Source organism: Anser anser, assembly GCF_964211835.1.
Source record: "Anser anser genome assembly, chromosome: 8".
Classification (NCBI taxonomy): Eukaryota; Metazoa; Chordata; class Aves; order Anseriformes; family Anatidae; genus Anser; species Anser anser.
The window spans coordinates 16,208,925-16,229,148 of NC_139728.1; the positions used below are offsets into that span (position 1 = coordinate 16,208,925).

Consider the following 20,224-nt stretch of genomic DNA (forward strand, 5'->3'; position numbering starts at 1 on the left):
GGCTAATTGTCCAAGGAATAAATTCAGAGAGGCATTCTTTGCCCGATTAACCATAAACTCGCACAGATTAAAAAAAAAAAAAAAGAACAAAACAAACAAAAAAACGGAAAAGGAGCTTTCTTTCAGACGAGGAAGCGGAAGAGCTGGCAGGTTGAGCTGACATTTACAGATAAGGGCACAGCAGCGAAGCTCCCGGGCGGTACCCGAGCCCGCAGCTGACAGGCAGGGCAGTGTGACCACGCAGCCCCCGAGCCCCCAGGACTTTATTGACTTATTCCCCCCGGCAGTGACAAACCCCCCGCGCCGTGTCGGGCGGCGGGCCCGCTTTCTCCTCCTGCCGGGCTCCGAGCTCGAGGCCTGCGCGGCGGCGGCGGGGCCCCGGGCTCGGGGCTGCCCGGCGGGAGGCGGCCCCCTGCGGCCGGGGGGCGCTGCGGGCCGGGCCGTGCCGTGCCGAGCCGAGCCGAGCCGTGCCGGAGGGCCGGAGCAGCGGCGGGCAGACAAAAGCGGGTCGCGGCCGGCAGCGGGGTGGGGCCGTGACCGGGCGGCGGCGCCTCCGCTCCCGGGGGAGAGCGGCGGGAAGAGGCCCGGGGTGGGCGCGGGCTGCCCCCGCCTCCTTCCCTTCCCCTCCTTCCCCCCGGCCGGCTCCGGTCCCCCCTCCCCCGCCCCCAACCCCGGCGGCTTTACCTGGAGCTCGGTGAAGAGGATCTCCCTCTCGGCCGCGTTGGACGCCATCGCGCTGGGGTTTGAAGTCCGCACCTGGCCGCTGCCGCCGCCGGCGGGGAGGGGAGCGAGGGAGGCGGGCCCGGGGCCGGCGCTAAGGGCGCATCGGGGGCGGGGGGAGCGCCCCGCGCTCAGGCAGCCAGGCGGGGGGGCGCGGGAGGGGCCGCCGCCGCCCCCTCAGCGCTCATGGGGGGCGCGCCGAGGCGCTGCGCTGCCCGCCGGGCCGCCCTGCGCTCCCCCGCCCTGCCGCGGCGCTCGGCCCTGGCGGCGCTCGGCCGCGGCGGCTGCTGCTGGGAGCGGGGCTGGGGCCGGGGCCGGGGCCGGGACTGCTGCGGCTGCTGCTGCTGCTCCTGCGGCCGCCGCCGATGTCGCACCATTTGGCTGTCACCCTGTCGCAAAAGCGCCGCTGCTTTGCGGCTCCCGGAGCACGTGATGGTGGGGAGGGGAGGGGAGGAGGAGGAGGAGGGGGGGGGAGGAAAGGGCTCCCTGGAGGCGGCTGGAAGCGCGCACCGCCCCCCCCCCCATCCCCAGCAGGATGAGCGGTGCGAGCGGGCGGCGGCCGCTGAGGGGGGGCGCCTCAGCCGCTCCGTGCCCTGCTTTCAGGCCCTCAGCGCCCTCAGCGCCCTCAGCCCCCTCAGCCCCCTCAGCGCCCGCCCCGTTCGCGAAGCTCCGTGTCCCGCCATTCCCCCCCATGCTGTGGGGATTCGTGTTGGGGTGTGCGTGTGGCAGATCTCCGGGGGTCAGGGGAAGCCCCCCCCCCCCCCCAGCCGCTTTTAGCTCAGGCAGTTAGCTCGGGAAGGACGGGGCTCGCTCGCCTCAAACGCCCCGAGTGAGGGCAGCCCCCTGCCGCCCCCGGGAGCTGCAGCGGTGGCCCAGGAGGTCGCGGTGAGTGAGGGGCTGGCAGGGCGGTGCTCGGTAGCTGAAAGGGCTGAGCGGCGCTGGGGGGTGCCTGGGGGGCTTGGGGGGCCTCAGAGCTTCAAAGTGAGCGCCTGTGAGGAAATGGTGTCTCTTTCCCCCCCCCGCCCCCGGCGGCATGTGGCACCAGCATTTACTCGCAGTTTCCTGCCCGTGTGTTTTTTCACCTGCCCATAAGCACATGCTTTCTGCTGCCTGGTCCATACACACCCGCACGTTCCCATTCCACCGTAATTTCCGATGTCACATTTGGCTAATTGAGCTCATCCAGGAGGCTGCGTGGAAGCAATTAAAACTGTTTTTGACTGTGCAGATCCCGCCAGGCTCACGCAAGCTGAGACATTTTTGATAGATACATCTTCGTGCAAGCATTGATATTTGCTCCATTTGTCTTAGTGCATCTCTGCATTGCTATGGCCTAATCATAGCCTCTGTGCTCTAGAACTGCAGGTTAAATTTTGGAGTTTCTTTTTTTTTTCTTTTTTTTTTTTGAAAAAAGCAAAGAAATAAACATTTTACATGTTCTTAGACTTCCATTGTTGAGCACCAAACAAACCCAACAATCTGAAGTACTGTCTATTGTGCGTTACAAAAGAAGCTTATGGACATATTCACAGAGTTAATTTCACATAAAAGAGATGTTAAGATAGCTGTACAATGACAATGCACATCTTTACACAAATGAGAGTTTTTCCACTGACTTATGCATACGAAACTATGTTGATATAGTTCATAAGCTTGCACATATGCAAATTTGCATATAGGCTTAGTTCGCTTGAAGCCAGCGGCTTTAATTTCCGTTTTGAGTGGCCAGACAATTATAGGCTAAGAAGAAAAGGGGAAGGAAAGAGGAAAACTTTACCTGCCAGTTGTCTAACAGTCACTGTTTTACAAAGAATATTGAAAGTTCATAAATCACGGGTAACAGTTTTAAGGCAAGGTTTTAATTATTGTTTGCTGTCACACTGGTACATGACAGCAACCAGTGAGGAAAGCACACTAGATATCATGGATGAAGATGCACCATCCCAGGCTAAATTGTAGATGATATCTGGAACTGTCTTAGCAGCTGGATAAAATTGTTGAGGTGTATGCCTTCTGTGGTGAATAAAAGTGCTTCAAGTGCACTTTGGGCTCTTCAGTGATTTTTACCTAATGTGCTATTTTAAAGTACTGAAAGAATTCTAACTTGGAAGGTCATGGGGGGGTCTCTTTTCTGAGTCTGTGGGCATCATGTGAACATCTTTATGTAATCAAGAGCCCCAAGGTACCTAACTCATTTCTCGGGTATAAAGAAGAGTTTCAGAGGTTGTTCACGTGACTCAATTGTGAAAAAGTGGGGGAGTCCTTCTGTGTGGGGGAGTCCTACTTATACTGCCCTCACCAGACATTCTGGCTCAATTTTTACTGTGGACGGAGTTTCAGATTATCCAGTAAAATCTATGCTAGCACAGTTTTGCTGTAATTTATATGAAGTGGTCTTAGTTTGGCAGACAGAAGTCAAGAGGCGTGAATTGGCTTTACTTGGGGAGCATGGTGCAGATTGGGGCACATTGTTGGACAAGGTGGGGGAGGCAAGACAAGATATTTATACAATAATTTATCATTTTGAACATGCTGGAGTGATGCTAAATTGTATTTAAGTTAACTTGAACCATTTTTGAGAACAGATGTTTAAGGGTATATAGAAGTAATCAGAAATGACCGAACTACTGTGATTTAATGACTTCATCCACTTGTCAGCATGTACATGTTCCATTGCTGCAGCTCATCTACTAGAATGCTCCTATTGCAGAGGAGGAGTCAATGTGCCGGTGTGTATGGTTTACAAGTTGTGTTCAGAGGCAAACGCAGGTAGTGCCCCAAAGAAAACTTGTAGCTGTATAAGCAGGTGTCAACAGAGTTAGCAAAGCTCTGAGATTCTGTCTAAAACAGGCAGCTGATTTAGTTCATGCTCGGCTTAGTCTGCCAATTGGGTGTAGACTAGACATACTGTGATCCCTGCCAAGACAGGGCCTATAAGCTTTCTCGTTTTCCCAAAGTGCTAGATTCTTTGTTAAAAGTGTGTTGGTGCAGGAATCAAAAGAGGAACCAGTTTGAAAAAGCAACATTATCCTTTCTAAATATCTGATAATTAAATCATTCTTCTTACAGATTTTGGAAAATACAAGGCAGTGCTGAACAACTGTAGCTCTACGTTTAAGTACTGTGACAGTGAAATACTGAGCAAGAGAGAACATTCCAAGTGAGTCCCAAAATAGAAGGTAGTTAAGTATGTAAGTCCATGAATTTAGCATTATACGGAATCCTGACTTCAGCCCTTGCCTTAAAATATCTGAATGCTTTTTCTTCAGCCCCTATTCTGTTAGTTCATCCCCTGTACTCAGTTAACATGCTAAAAAAGCAAAATAAATAAGAGGGATGTCAGTACCATTAGCTAATTTGCCTTTAATTATTTATTTTCTTGAGGTTGTATTATTAAGGCCTTTGTCCCAAAGAGATGGAAAAGTACTGTGACTTTTGGTGTTCTAGTTTGACAAAGCATGCCTTAGAATCCTTGCGCATATTACAGAACTAATTAGAAACGTATCAAAGATACTGTAAGCAAAATCGAGGGTATTTTTTTGATTAGGTCTAGCGAGTCCTATACGTTATCTAAGGAAGAGCATGACTTCACTGAGTGATGCATACAGAAATTAGGATGGAAGGTTTGTGAAGAACAGCCAACAGGTGTAATAATGATGTTATGGTTACTGCCATCAAGACTCTACCAGGAAAGAAGTAAGTTTTCCTTTAAACTTCTGGTTAATCTGTCTTGTTTAAATTAGTGTTGTATTCTAGAGGGACAACCACGTATAGATGTGTTTGGGTCTGCATTAGATGAAACTCTTGGGAAGGAAGAAATTACATAGCATTCCACCTGCACTGTATTAGTAGGTGAGTGAGGGCACAGCACTTGTAGCCCAGCCCACTAATTTTTAGGCACAGAATAAGATCTAGAAATCAATGAACTTTTTGATGGGGGAGGGGCTGGGGGGAACATCAGTTAATTTTGTAAGTAATATTGATACCTGTTAAAGAAAATCATTTTCCTTCCCTCTGTTCACCGGTAAAGTGGGAATGCTAAAATTCACAGTACAAGTCTACTATAGGATAACATTTTCTCTTGAGTTCTTTTGCTTAAAAATAAAGAGTCATGTGTAAAATGTGATCCTGACGTTAGTTTTTTTTTTTTTAAAAAAAAAGCTTTTCAATAGTGTTAGCATGTGTTCTCCCTGACTTGTAGACATGGTAGCATTACTCTTGTATTCCCATAGTTGGCCTTCTAGATTGGATCCTGTGAAGTTCTGGAGCTGTCAGATACTGGAAAAATTAGATGGGAGAATGTATACAACTTTGCCTTTTTCTTTATTTTTCTTTATTTTTTTAATAATCTCAGCCGGGAGATGTTTAAAGAATAGTATATCAATGAGGAATAGCATTTCTCACCTTCCTGTCTTGCTTCTCAGATCACTGTGGGGATAGGAGAATGCTTTGCTTCAAAGAGCTTCTAATAATAATCCCTGCATTAAATTTAGAGTGAAATGTGTCTAGGTTAGATTAAAATTTGTGATAAAAATTAATTTAATATCATAATCTTTTTTAGACCAGAGCTGGCTGGTGTTTAGTAACGAAAATGCCAAACGGTGAAGGGGAGGGGGGAGGTTCAGAGGTGTAATTTTATTGTGTTTAGCTTGAGATGTTGTTTCCTGTATTGAAAACTCACTTCTTCCACAGTATTTCTTAGAAGTTAATCTGAATGACAGGTGAGTAATTTCTTAAAGGGAATTCCAATATTTTTTGTTTTTAAAAAGCATGAGAACTCTGAGGCTGTTACTGACATACCTCTGGCAGTGAAGAGGACAAGATGACAACACGTCCTAAGCAGAAAACTAAAATCACTTTAAGTTTATTTAGCTCTTCTGGTGCATGCAAGTTTTGTGTTTTCTTACACTGTTGCTTTAATACTCTTTAAGTAGCTAATCTTACAACTTTTGAGTGAATTACTATGATGTAATTGTAGCTCTGCTACCAGTTGCTGCACACTTTATAGTTAAAAATTGTCTTTTGGATTTACATCCTATTACCCAGGGCTACATGTAGGCATATTATCACCCAGCAAAGCAGGCAGATGCCAGGAGGAGCGGAGTGCAACAGACCTTATCTTACTATCATTTATTAATTCTGGACCCTGGGAAGACTAGCAGTCAGTGAGAAAAGAGTGCTGGAGGGGAAGGAGGTTCATTCCTGTTCTTTTCCCTTCTCTGCTTATGAGGGGAACTGTGACTTACACCGGTTAATGTCTGTGGAGAGGAAGTGCCCCACCTGTGCAGAACCAGCTGTACGATCAGACCATATTTCTTTAAAGGAGATCAACTTGGATTATTTGAAGTAATAACAAAATGCTATGTGCCTTTACATTAAGGCTATGATCCTACAAGTGGATCATCGTGATGGATCTTTACACCTATGCTAAGTCCCAGTGATTCTAATTAAACTTGATGATAGGATCAAGCTTAACATACGCAGCGTTGTTTCTGCAATGAGCTCAGCACAGATGGGCTCTGTGCTTTTATGGAACCCAGTGAAGTGAATAGGGTCTGGTGCAGCATGAGCAACATTAAGGCCTTATTTTCCATGAATGCGGGTAAGAGGTCAGTTCAAGCAAGGTAACTACACCTTTACTTTACTTCTGTCAGCTACAAGGGTAGCTGATCTAAAATACCCTAGTTCATTACAAAATTAAGGCAAGGTGCATGCAAGAGTGATTCAACGTATGTTATGCTGTTATGAAGAAGACTGACGTACAGAAGAAACGTGGGTGATTGTTACCTAAAGTTGTTGTGAGGAGACATTAGAAGACTGGGGCTCTGGTGGTGATCAATGCATTTTCATGTGTGGCTTCAGGGTGTGCTGCTTTCCATAATTCTGTGATTCTAAAATCAAATTTTTACAAAAGGCTTTGCAAATATTAAAACGAACAAAAAACACCAGCAAATTAAAACGAACAAACTAAACATCAAGAGAGTTTGAGAGTCATGAGGTAGCTGAAGTCCCAGGCTGTGTTTGGAGGGAAGGGAAATGTATTGTAAGGGGAGGGAGTCAGGTAATGGATCCCCAGAGAAATCTCCACTGAGCAGAGGATCTGTACTTGAAAATCTGCTGTGGGGATGTCTCTGTTGCATGCTTCTGAGCTGGGATTTGACCCGTCTTTGACGAGTCTTACTGCCAGCAGTGCTAACCTCTGCAGATCTGCTAGCAGCTCCCAGCAGAGTATGTAAGAGGCGGAAAGTTGTGTCCATTCTCCACTGCATGATGGTACTGACAGACTGGTCTCATTGTGTATTGTGGAAGTTGATGTGTGTGGCTCGTGAATTGTTGAGGTTGTCTTCAGCCAAGTTTGATTTGGTGCTCTGAAATGTAGAGCAAAAACTGAGAGAAACAGGCACTAAGTCCTTCGCTTGGAAAGAAGTACTGCTGCAGTGCCACATCTGGTGATGTAGTGGCCATACATCAAAGCTTTCTTTAGCTCTAATATGTTTGTGGGTATTATAAACAACCATGCCAAATGATCCTGAAACAGACTTCATCAGACACTCAGTCTTAGATGGTAATGATTTTTGGTCATGATTAACTTGATGGCTGTTTTTTCTCTCCGTGTCTTTATCTCTTCTCAGAGACAGTAGCCTGCATATGTAACTCTGTCAGGGATTGAAGTCCTAAGTAGTTATTAACTTGTTCTTAGTGTGCAACGTCTCTGAATTAAAAGGGTAGATCTATCTTCATCTAATGAACACTTAAAACAAGAGAGTTACCAGGCAGGTTTATAGCTGGCTTTAATTGTGTTCTCCGTGCTCACCAAATAAAAGGTGCCTTACATTACAAGGTCCACAGTCCTTGCTCTGCTGGGATTGACATCCCCAAGAGAGAAGAGAGCTGGAGAATTTTCAGAGGAAAGGACGATTGCATCAAACTATATAAAGGGAAAGATGCATTTGAAAAAAATTGTCATGCTGATACCAGATACGTTTCTGCTTCCCTCCCACCCCATTCCCTCTTCTCCATCCTTCCCCTGCATCCCTCCAGTCTTTTATTCTCATGCTATGGCAAACAAACATACTCTCGTCTAATTTAGTGCAGCTTCAGATTGTTTTGATTCATGTTCTTCTGCTTTTGAACCCTGTGGTTCAGAGAGTGGCTGCTACAGTGTGTTCCACACATACCCTTAATATGTTGTTGTTTAAGTATCAGTAAGGAAGTAAGAGTGTTATTATTTTTTACATTTTATTTTCCTTTTTGAGTGGAATAGTGATAATAGAGGTGAGGCAGGGATATTAATCACACATTCTGCTTGCAATACCTTTTTAACTGGCGGTAACTGAAACTTTGACATATCTTTGGTGTTTTCAAAGATATTATCTGTTGCACGGAGAAATTTGCAGGCATGTGGTGCCTGAAAATACACGCAGTGTAGAAGGGCTCAGATGAGATTTATATACTGCAGACTAGCTGCAAAGTTAATTGTGGAGTAGCTCTGACTGAAAAGTGGTTAGGTATCTGAAAGAGAAACAATTAAGTTCTTGTGCTTCTCATGATTTACTTAGATACACAGAAGTTAGTGTTTTTTTTAAAGTGTAATTCATTTTCCTATAAACACTTGATGTTATGATTTAGTCTTTTTATATTATAGAGCAAATACTGGATATCTAAAGGACTAAGCTGAATTCATTTCAGTTAAGTAGCTTTGAAATATCTTGAAATGCATTCACTGAAATCCCACACGGTATGGCCTCGGATTTGAACCATTTATTGTAATCACATAACAAAATATATCAATAGAAATATAAAACACTTTAAAGTTGCTTTGCTATCTAGCAGGTAGTGTGCAGTCAGTAAACTTGGTAGTAGTCTCATTTCCTGTTCAAAGAAGAAACTACTGAAGAACGTGTGGAAAAATGTTTTGGAGCCTTGATCCGTTTTCTGTATCTATGCTGTCAAGGAGCAGTCAGCCAGAGGTGAACGCTGAGGTGGCGTTAATGGAGGAGAAGGCTGAAATATACTAGGTTGGTATTTGAAATGTGATAACCTGGATTTTCTTTACATTCAGTGACCTCTTTGCTTGCTGCAATGCTGACGTTAGTTTTAATGAAGGCAGCTCTTACACAAGCGTTAGAAATGTCTGTAGCTAGTGGAATGCCTTATTCAGTGTGCTCTCATTCTTTCCTTGGCTTGTTTCTTGCTTTCTTTTTTTTTCTGTCCCTTCCCTTTCCCCCCCTCCTTACTGGAAATAGTGCAGTGATGGAACAAAGCATGAAAATGAAGTGTAATAATCTAAAAATAAAATAATAGGGCTTACCTTCCCTCTGTCCTATATTCCTTCTCTCCATCCCGAGATCCATCTAGTAGGCCAATCTTCAGCTACAGTGTCCTTAAAGACTATTTGATTGAGGTAGGAGAATTTAGCTTAATTGGAGCTGAGAGTAATGTGGTCATAATAATGATGGAGATGACGGGACCATATCAATTATATGTCCTCAGTATCTTTGGAACCATGACCGAATACTGTGTGACAGAAGTATATAATTAGGAGTTGCATAAGCAGCCTGATGTTTGTTCTTTTATTAATCATGAAAGATAATAGTGACAATTATTAGAAGAAAGCAACATGTCTAGACATTAAAAGCATGTATTTTCACCATGGACCTGAACCCAACAGCTAATACAGTGCCTATTTACACCTGCCGTGAAGGTAGAAGTTAATTTAACATTAGAAAAGTGCAATAACGGGCACAGTAATAAAGCTGTGCATTGTATTCTGAGGAGGCATGCAGACTTTAGATACAGCAGACAATATATTATAACTTGTTTTCATAGCATTCAGGTTATCAAAACTTACTTTGAATATCTGAATATTTAGTAAGTATAATCAACAGAATTCATTTAAAAGAAAAAGGTGAAACTGAGGTCAGTAGGGGGTTTGCCATTCATGGGCTGCCCTTAACTGTTTATTGCTTCCCCTTTTCCCAGCAAATCCTGTATTTAAGAAGGATTGTAAGGCCTATGTAATCATTGAGGATTTACTTCCTTTGGTGCCTCAGAACTGCACTCGGCAACAACATTGCTGTTTACATTTTTTTTTTAAACATACATATCACCTTTATAAGGTGCAGATTGATGTTACCAGGAAGTATTTTTGGGTGCCAACAATTGTAAATTGTTGCTTGATATTTGAAATTTAGATAGACATAAGTTCAACTCTGGTCTTATGCTGACAGAAGGCACAGGCAGTTCTGCAGGGATCCTAGATAGGACTGATATATACTGAAATTCCGGCTAATGAGGTCAAGAGTGTTTTTTTGTTTGTTTGTTTGCTTGTTTTTGCATGTGCTGGTACAAAATCTTCTTAATCCTCAGTTCTGTTTTAAGATATAGAAGAACTCTAAATATTTAATAGTGTGAAGGCTAAGACACCACTTCCTCTGGTGTCAGTGGTGAATGGACAGCATAATACTCTAAGAAATTTGCTTCATATTTCTTAATGCTTAATGTTCCTGAAGATTACGTGGTGTAGATTGCTAGACAACTGGAATTAATAGTTTAATTAAAGTGCTTGAGAATTTGAGTTTACTTCACATTGTTACCAGTGTTTGATGTAATACAGGTAAAATACTGAAACGTTTGTGTGTTCATATGCAGCTTTCTTACTTGCATCACCTGCAAGGACGCAGTATTTCTAAGTGTCCTTAGCACAAAAAGGAAAAAAAATACATTTGTTAATGGCAAAGGTGTGAAAGGATAGGAACTTAGAGGATTTTCTGTAGAAATGGAAATTTTAATATTAAATTGCTCCATCTAGTGGCAAACTGCTGAAGCTAATTTTTCTTCAGTGATTATTATTCCTTAGCGATTATTATTCCTTTTAAGAATTTCAGATGAAGTTCTTCTGCTTTTCTCTGGGAAGTCCTCTGCCAAGGGAACCTCACATGTGACAAGGTACAAACCTTGTTTTTTTTCTTCCAGTTAGTTCTACAGAATTTTCCTGTTTACTTCAATGGAAGCAAGCCTTATGTGCTCAAGTGTCTGAAGTTCTTTTGAGAACTTTGTCTTAGTACTTTTGGTTTGAGCTCTTCTTGGGGCTGGGAGGGCAAAGTGGGAAGCTGGATTGCATAAATAATGAATACAATAAAGCTGAAGTCTCTGATTTTTTGACAAAGAATTAAAGTACACAATGAATCTTGTACTGAGTACAGTGTGCTGAGATACGTCTTGCATTCTAACATGAAATAAGTTTCTGTTGCAGATTGTTTCATTTGAAACTTAACTGGTATTGATATTGCATTTTTCATAATAATAACGAGCTAATTGAATTGTTTGTTAATGTCAGTATACTTTGTAAGCAATTGGAATTCTTTTGCCAATCAAGGAGAAAACCCCTGTGTTTCCTAGTCATAGGAAAATGGGAGAAAATTCAAAAGGAAAATGTCCAAGGAAAGGTTCTCTGATGCCTTCTTCCTTTGCAAGCCTTGAAAAAACACATTCTGACAAAACTGAAGGGAGCTCTTGAGGAGGCTTGTGTATTTCCCTCAGCCCACTGCTGTGATCCCTTGTGCAGCTGGCTTTAGAGAGAACTCATGCACTTAAGAATGCAAGATCATTGAACAATGAATCAGTTTCAGGGTGGTTGCATGGTATTGTTTTTGTGTTTCTGAACAGAGCACAAAACTGTGCAGCAAGCAGCTGAAGTCCTGCTGAGAAGCAAAAATATTTAAAAACAAAAAGGAAGAAAATGGAAAAGTACTAACATAGTTTAAAAACAAAAATGGCAAGTCTTAGATTAAATATATATATATATATATATCTGTGCTTGAGAATATAACAGATGCACTGAACTTGCTGGCACCCTATGCTTTACTTTTCTCATTCATTTTTCAGTTTTGGTTAATCTGCTACATAAATAATGTATACACCTTTAATTTCCTGGTAGATTAATTCTTACTTCTCATCCAAGTCTGAATACTCCTTTTAGATTAAGAAACTGTTCTCAACACTAGAAGAGTTGCAATTTATTCCAAGACTGTTCCATTATTCAAGTGAATAATGGAACATAAACTTTGTAGTGCACTTTCCCAGACTTCCTCTCCCCAATTAGTTTGGTCACTTAAAATTGCAGATCACTGTTCCTATCTTCCTTTCCCAGGCAAATGAACCCATTAAATATCACAATTGCATAACTTCCCTACATGCTAACTAAAGTTTCCTTGCAACATTCATTTTAACCTCAGCTGTATACTTTTGGCTGAACTTGAGTCTTTGAAATACAAGGCAACATGTCTTGATAATAGTACATGAGCAAGTAATTAACATTGCTGTGAATTGGAATGGCACTTTTCATCTTCTGTGTTTCGTACATAGCTGAGGTCTCGGGCAATAAAGCCAATTAGGTGCACCCCATCTCTCCCTTTTTCTAATGACTGATGGATTTGGGGGTACTCTTTCTGAAGTGTAATTCCTGCAGGTACTCTGTATCAGGGTTGCTGAGAATGAGTTACTTCCCTGGTGCTGGAATCTACAATAGTACTGATAGAAAACCAAACAAAGCTTTGGCCTTTGTTCCTCCTTCTGTTGGACTGGAGAAACAGACATAGCAGCAGTTCAATGATTTTATTTTTTTTTAACCTGGTGGTTTTCAAGGTTCAGGGGAGACGGTTTGGTATTAAAGGGCTTTCATATGTAAGAAAAGAAAGTGTGCTGTTTGAATACTTAAATTGTTTGAAATACTTTGAAATCCACAAATCAAAGACAGTTTAGTCTGGAGTATTGACTTTTATCCAGTTTATTACATGAAATTGTTTGATCCCTTTACATTAATCTTACAGGAATTTGATAAGTATTGCTAATTCAGGTATGTATGCTGTCCACTGAAAATCATTTGATATACAGAACTGCATGTTTTTAGTGTCTTTGAACAACGTTTGCATTGGGAAATGACAGTAGTATAGGACTCATCTTCTCTTCCAAGTAGTTGGAAACAAATTGATGCCTTGTTGTACTTTTTAAGATGTGAGGAGTTTCTTGCCCTGATTGCTTTGGCAATTTTGAAAGAAGGGTTTTGCGTTAATACTCTCTAGCCATAGATTATGCCATTGTGTCAGCATAACATTTGAAAATGGTTGTGTATTACCCATCTTGAATCTGTTATCAAGATTCACTTGACAAAGTTTTGTCTTTGTATGCAAGAAACCCAGTTCTTACATTCTCAGAAGGGAATTGTTAGGCAATATTAGACGGTAGTGGTAGTAAATGCCTTATGGTTCAGCTAACCAATGCTGAAGTTTTCTGTGTTTTGCAGATGGCTCGTTTCCATGAAAGAATGTATCAAAGGTTTGGAAGCAGAACATCTGAATCAGAATAAAGCATTCTTACTCTTTAACAGGTGGAATCACATGGTATTGCACTGACATACCTATGCATCCCCATGTAGAAATTCCTAAATTTCTCAGTTCTGTCATAAAGATAACCAATAAAAAGGCTCAAGTACAGAGCAGAGAAGTGGCTCTTTACTTGGCTTTTGTCAAGACTTCTTTAATTTCTTGTGTTTCCATTGCTAATGTGAGCTTCCCACTGTTTCACTGAACAGTTTCACTGAACTGTTCATGGCATCCTGTTTTCTTTAGCAGAGTTGCGTCACAACAGTTATTGTCAGACGTGGGTAGGAGGGTTACAATGTGCAAGCTGATTTGAAGTAGAAAAGAACAAGGGATTGCAATGGAGGCAAACATCTACTAATGTATTTCACACTGCTTTGCAGGCTTACTGTTAGCTTTGTGTGCTAGAGTGTGGAGTTGGCCTGGACGTTTTGGATGGCTCCTTGTGGACTGTAGAGAAGTTTTTGAGTACCAATGTGTGTAGGGAAATTAGGTTTTCTAAGAAATGTTGTAATCCTTAAATGTGTATATATAATTCTTTTGAAACTTCAGCTGACTGATAGCTGTGGTGTGATTTTTACTTATTTATTTTGTGGAAGCTCTTTGAAAGAGGAAATTTGGTGAGCTAAGCATGATGATCATGGAAATACCTGGTTTGGAGAAGTGCTTTGAAGAAGCATCAATATCTGAATTAAGTCAATGAAGCGAATAAGCTCTATGAAATATCCAAACCTCTGGGAAAATCTACTGACCAACTTGCCTGAAAATAATATACTGTTTATGTTGTTACAAGTGTGTATGCGTACACACTAGAGAGGGAAAGATGGGTCTTACAAACAAGAAAAGTTTGTCATCAACGTAGACAGTGGAAGCTGCAACAGGAAGAAAGGACATGTTTCTGAAGCACACAGGCCCTCTTAATAGCACTTTTCTGGAAAAATTCTACACAGTGCCCCCAACATGCAGGAGATGGCATTTAACCTTTGATTGAAGGCCCCAAAAAAGCCTTAGTGAGAACCAGGGCAGAGAAATATGTACAGATACAGCTACATGTGTATCAGTATGTCTTCTGCAAACCAAAGTTAAAGTTTTGGAATGAAGGTATTTGAACAATCTGGGAGTCTGGAAGGCTGAAACAGCTGCATCATATGATCTTCTCTATCCGTTAAAAGGTCACTGACTTGAAATACATTACAAAAACGTGAAAAGGCAGTATAGCAGTCCAATACGGCTAAAGAAAACACACCTAATTTACTGAGAAGTAGAAATGCCTGTGACTTTCTAGTAATGGGATTGTTTCCTAAGGCTGCTGATTGTTTCCTAAGCTGATGCTTTTGCCAGGAAGAATAGAGAGATGATATTTAACTCATCTTTAGAAGAGACCTATTTCAAACTATGTGATACCGTGTTCATTTGCCATAAGACAATAAGCGCTTCTTTACATATCCTTCTGCACATAGGTCTGCATCATGAGTATCATGTACACATTCACATTTATTCAGTCTGCTGTTTTTAGATCTGTTAGGCTTGCTTTCCATTTACAAACCTAATTCTGTGGCTCACCCACATCATAATCACCATGTAACTTCCCACCCTCGGAAGATAAGATATGCAATCCTATGACTATTTTCTTCTCTTCCATAAAAGAAATAACTTTGAAAAGGTCTCAAGGCATTGCTGTTTGTGGTAGTTATAAAAGAACACTCAGATCGTGATGCTTTCATAGTAGGGTCTACCACTCACATGAGGATAATGGAAAATGGTAATCTCTGAGGTCTCTAAAAACAGATGCTTTTCTAACTTAGTAAAAACTTGAAAACTTGGCAAAAATGAATGTGATTTAGTTTGCTGAAAACAAATTTGGAAAGGCTGAAAGGGGGAGCTAGGGAAATTACTAGTAGATCTGTTTAACCTATTCTAAGAACCAGAAGAATGTCTGCCTTCATTACTTATTTCAAGTGTCTTGGTCACTTGGAGAGCAACATTGTGATAAACAACAATCCAAGTAGCTCAGTTGAATCAGTCATATCATCTTGCATGGTTTCACTCTTTCATCAGATAGCTAATTAAGTGTTAAGGGGGATGTGGTGAGCTTGCATACTTCTGTAATTCGTGTTTCTTTTCTGTTTTTTAGAAAGTGTGGTAGGGAATCAGCTTTTCAGAAGGCTTTGACAACAGCGTGCAGGCAAAGGAGACAACTGTAGCACACATGGTGACTGTGGACTTGCCAGTGCAGAATCCTCTGTTTGAATTGAATAAATCATTTTTTTTTTTTTGGTCTGAGTATACAGAGATCAACTGAACATCATATATATATTAATTCTAATGTTTTTTAGAGGCCTGTCCCTGTGTATGCCCTATGTATGTGTGACTTAAAGGTGGTGCTACCATATGGCATTCTTCTGTGACCGGCCAATCACACAGAGTTCATTGTTTTATCCATTAAATCTTCTTTTAAGGTAGGGTTGCAGATAACTTTTTGTTTGTTTTTGAGATTCCTAGATATCTAAAAGCTGTAGAATATTGTATGCCAGAACATGGAATCCTATAAAAAAGAACTTCAGTCACAATACATCTTTTGATGCTTAGCATTAGAGAATTACTATCCTATAGCAAGTCAATTTTGCCCTAGTAAAATAGCCTGAATGTTCATCAGCTGAAGAAAGTTCATTAACACTGCATAAGTGAAGGTCAGTAGAATCAGGTTTGTATTTCTAGAAAGTGTCCTTTTGCAGAACAACTGAAGGAATGAGGTTAGTGGTTTTCTGTTTCACCTTGTGGACAGGGATTAAGGAGATAAGACTTTTCTCCTTACAGTGACTTCTCCCAAGAAAACTAATAGTCTTTACATTTAAAAAATGCTGAACTTCTGGAGGATCAATTAGAAATGTGTTTTCTGTTTTTGTTGTTTTTCTGCAGAGAACTTCAGTAAGCAAAGGAAACAAGTAAAAACACTTATACGGAGCTCTGCCCTCCGAGTCCTTGCAGGCGAGTTTTTGCTTCAAGCTAATACAGTGAATTTTGTAAAATAGAAAACTCTGCCATCTCTATTCTTTTTCCTGGGAAATTCCTCTCCTTACCTGGGAGGTCTTGCTGGTTGATTGCAGAAGGCTTATAGTCTTTGCATGGGCTGTAGGCTCTTAGCACTCTGCAGAGTGTCCTTTGCTTGTCACCCGCTAGAGTACTTGGAACCTTTTTTTTTTTTTTTTTTTAAATTATTAAATTTTTTAAATTTGTCCTGAGCAGGTTAATAACTCTCCAAATGAAGAAATAGTCTTCCCATTCCCATAGTTTTTTAAACCATTATTGTGAACACACACACACACATGCATGCAGAATACCATTGTATTTTTCATACCTTTCTACTCTTAGCAGGAGGTCTGAGCCCTCAATTCTTCTTTTTATGTTGACTTACAAAAATGACACTAAATCCATGAACTAAGTGAAACAAACTTCCTTAATCAACTCACTAAAGCAGAAAGATAGATGGAACCTGCGTTTCAAAATTAGCTCCAGAGACAGTAGAAAGCACTCAGTGGACGCTTTTGTTAATTTAAAATATTGAGCTGGCAGTCTTGGCTACTCTTTCCCTCCATAGGATGGGGAATACAAGCTTTCTCACTCCTGTTTTAGCCACACATTGTATAACTGATGACTGAATACGTAGATGCAAGGATAAGGAGGTAGTTGAATTACTATGCTCATTTCATCATCTTTTTAACTATCAAGATTTCAGAAATGGTGCCAATTAGAATAAATTGTAACTGCAGTTTTGGCATTCATATGAATTAAATTTTGCAAATGAATTGGATTCTTTATAATCACTTTCTTACAATGGTTCTAATTCTGCTGGTTTTATTTGGGCAGAAGTCCTACTGAAATCCCCATAAGAAATCTAGGATCAGCGTTTAGTATTTGCCTCAGTTCAGTAATTGTTTTCTTTTATGTGACTTTTTAGAGCACTCTGACAAGGAGGGAATGAACAGCTTATCTTATCAAGATTTATAGTCAATAGCTTCTGTAGTCTTGTGAAGAAGATGTCTGGTGTGCAAATAGCAAGGTTAAAGTGATTGCGCATGAAGTAAATACAAACTTCAGCTAGTATTTCATCCTGAAAACTAGTCTGAACAATACTTAGATAACTTCACTAATGGAAGCCCTTTCATAATCTTGACCTATATACAATTTTGTCAAATCCAAGGTCAGATAGAATTTAAAAAAATAAATTTTATTTGAACTTCTGTAACCAAGATTTCACATTTCTGAACATTCTCTTTAATACAAAAACATTTTTTTTTGTTTTAAGTTTTATATAGGTCTCAGTGTTTGATCAGTAGTAATAAAAAAGAAAATACCTATTTGTTTAGGAAATGTCTTCCAAACCATTACAGCTGCAGACAAAAGGAGTTCATTTCAAAATGATTAATGTACTGTAAGTATCTGAAATTGCTTGGTCCTGTAACTTTGTTGCTTTCTCATCAGTCTGCAAAATCAAATGAAGCATCTCTGAAGATTCCTGATTGATGCTGTCAGCTTTGTACTGATATTACAGTGTATTTCAGGAGATGTTCAAAGTGGGGCAATAATTTTCAAGCATCCCATAGTAAAGTTTTTCTATCAGATTATACCAAGTCCATTGCCAAAGAGCTATGCATTTTTGTGTGTTTTGCGTTTGTGGGTGGGAGATTTCATATATGGATCTTTATAAGTATGCATGAGAGAATGATGTATTGGTGATATTGTCTACTTTTATCATGCCATGTCTAAGTGAATTTTTTCCCATAAACCATACTGCCTATTTCTCTTATTATCTATAAATTCAGATTAATTTATTTTCTTGGAAGCCATGTGTTACTTGGTTTCATTTCATAACGTATGTACAAATTTTCCAAATGTTGCTAAAGAATGCTTCAGGCCCAGATCCAGTAATTCATTGGTGGGAATGTTAAAAGTACAGGAAACTGTAACAAAGAAAAATACTTTCCTCCTAAAAATGGAACTTTGACAAGATAGTATTGTTAATTCCTATATTTATTTTTTCTCAGCTTGGTAAGAAAGCAGGAATTATCTTAAAATACCAAGTCTACAAAGTCATGTGTTGATATGGTTTGGCTAAAACAAGATCATGCACTTAAGCAGCGTGAAACTGTGTAAAAATCTTACTGCTGATTTGGTTACTTTATGAAGGCATCCAGTGGACAAATAACTTAGTCAACAAGAAAATACAGCACGAGGAGCACAGCCTTTTGTATCCTTAGGCTGTCCATACAAGCTCTGCAGGAGATCTTGGGCTGTGATATAGGTGGAAATACGCAAGAACTCTCAAATTCTCTCAGGAACCCCCTCCAGTCCGCAGCAGAATGGCTGGCTGCTAGCCATGCTGTGACTGGCTGCTGGCCAGCTCCAGTACTCTGTGACCCCTTCTAACACAGCTTACGGAGCATGAAGGATGAGCTAATGGTGTTTCAAGCAGCATTAGTGAATCAAATTTAAAATGTGGATTCTCACCCGCAGTGGTGTGGGAAGATTCATGGCTTTAAGGAAAAGGAGCCAGGGAAGAGAAAACACCTCCTAGATTTAGACTACGTGTAGGGGAATAGAAGGTACTCTTTCTCTTCCTAAAACCCCCGTATGCAACATTGGTGGTTTATTTTCTTGCCACAATGGAAAAAATTGTTAGCATAGTGTATTGCCATGTTTTGTGTAGGATATCTTGTATGTGCACTCTGAAAACTGCCTGAAATATCATTATCTGTGTTCTTCTGTCTTATCCTTCCTCTAAAATACAATGGAATATCCTGATTTAGGAAAGAAAAAAAAATCAGAAAAAACACTTCACTTTCATGTTGCCATTTAATTTCCATTGACTTTAATAAGGTTAAAATAGGTTTGTAAATTCTAATAAATGTAAGTATTCTCACTTAGTGCTCAGGTTATTTCAAAATACTAATTCTGAAAGTGTAATGCTGATTTGCTAAACGTATTTTGTAAAATGTATTTTGCCATCTCTTGAGATCAAAACAATTTTGTCTTGAAAATCCAAAAGTGGAGCACAAACACAGTGAAAGTAGTCTCAGGATCATTGTGATGGAGCTAGGGAAAGTTCATTAAATAAGGCCCCCTAACAATAGTCATTTGCCAAAATTATTTATTTTAAGTAGCTGAACCAGTAACAGAAGTGAATATTCTTTTACAGTATAAGGTGGCTAAATTGTGTTCCACTTGGTCTCCATTTTCTTGCTTATTGCTGCAGTCAAATAGGCAAAGCAGTAGCATAATCAAATCTTTATTGTATTGGTGTAATTTGCATGTATTCTTTATTGTTTCAGAACCATCACAAATAGTTATGAAATGAATAACACTCATTTTCATGCTGGATGGATGATTAAAGATTTCTCCATGATATTTTGGGGTTTCTGTGATAAGGAAATTTCCAAAGCCACTCTTTAGTTTTGTCTGTTATGTAGCAAAGTATATTTTCCTTTTCTTTTTTCTTTTTTTTTTTAACTCCAGTATGTGCAGACTGATTCTTTATTGCCTAGGTGACTGTACGAAACACAACCCCTTAAAAGGCTTTTGTACCACAAAAGCTGTCAATAAGGCTGTATCCTAAACACCTTCATTCCTATGAGCGTTACATGCACAAAATTATAATTACTTTTTATGAGCAGTGCCATTGTTTTCAACTTGACTACATTTACAGGGATGTACTCTGTTAGCTTGGCCCAGTGAGGCCTACTACAGCTTTGTTAATGTAAAAGGAAAAAACGTTTGCTGTATTCACTGCAAGTTCAACTGGGCTTACAGTAAGCACCGATTAAGTTCCACCATGCTGTTTGAAAACTCATTCTTCACTAAGAATGGCATAATCAGTAAAAATATATGTCTTGAGAGTTGGAAATGGTGATGCTTTGCTTAATAAGGTTGCTACTGGCAAGAAGACCTTGGATGGGTCTTAGTGTGATCCTATTCTGAAGCTTATCAAGAGCTGCTCCGCTGCCATGTGCTAATTGCAGATCAGTTTGCAGCTGTGTGAATGTGTTTTGTAATGCAGTACCCCCACAACTCCCTCAGGTACTCAGCTCCTTTCTTTGCATGGCTAGATGTTTGAAACCCAGCTAACA

At 40.6% G+C, this 20,224-nt stretch overlaps 2 protein-coding genes across 7 annotated transcripts in view; one reads left to right on the forward strand and one right to left on the reverse strand.

The window, feature by feature from the left end:
• Positions 1 to 868, reverse strand: part of PKN2 (protein kinase N2) — a 53,771-nt gene extending 52,903 nt beyond the window's left edge. The window contains exon 1 of the mRNA XM_083847175.1: positions 685 to 868. Coding sequence (XP_083703301.1) covers positions 685 to 732 — 48 coding nt within the window. The 5' untranslated portion in view covers positions 733 to 868. The remainder of the gene's footprint in view (positions 1 to 684) is intronic.
• Positions 869 to 1,190: 322 nt separating this feature from the next.
• Positions 1,191 to 20,224, forward strand: part of LOC310903636 (uncharacterized protein) — a 503,466-nt gene continuing 484,432 nt past the window's right edge. For 5 of the 6 annotated variants that reach the window (XR_014587628.1, XR_014587629.1, XR_014587630.1 and 2 more), the window contains exon 1: positions 1,191 to 4,416. The gene's annotated coding sequence lies outside the window, so the exon portion shown is untranslated. Of the gene's footprint in view, positions 4,417 to 5,489; positions 10,669 to 20,224 lie in introns of all 6 variants that reach the window. The other variant, XM_083847242.1, reaches the window with a different exon arrangement.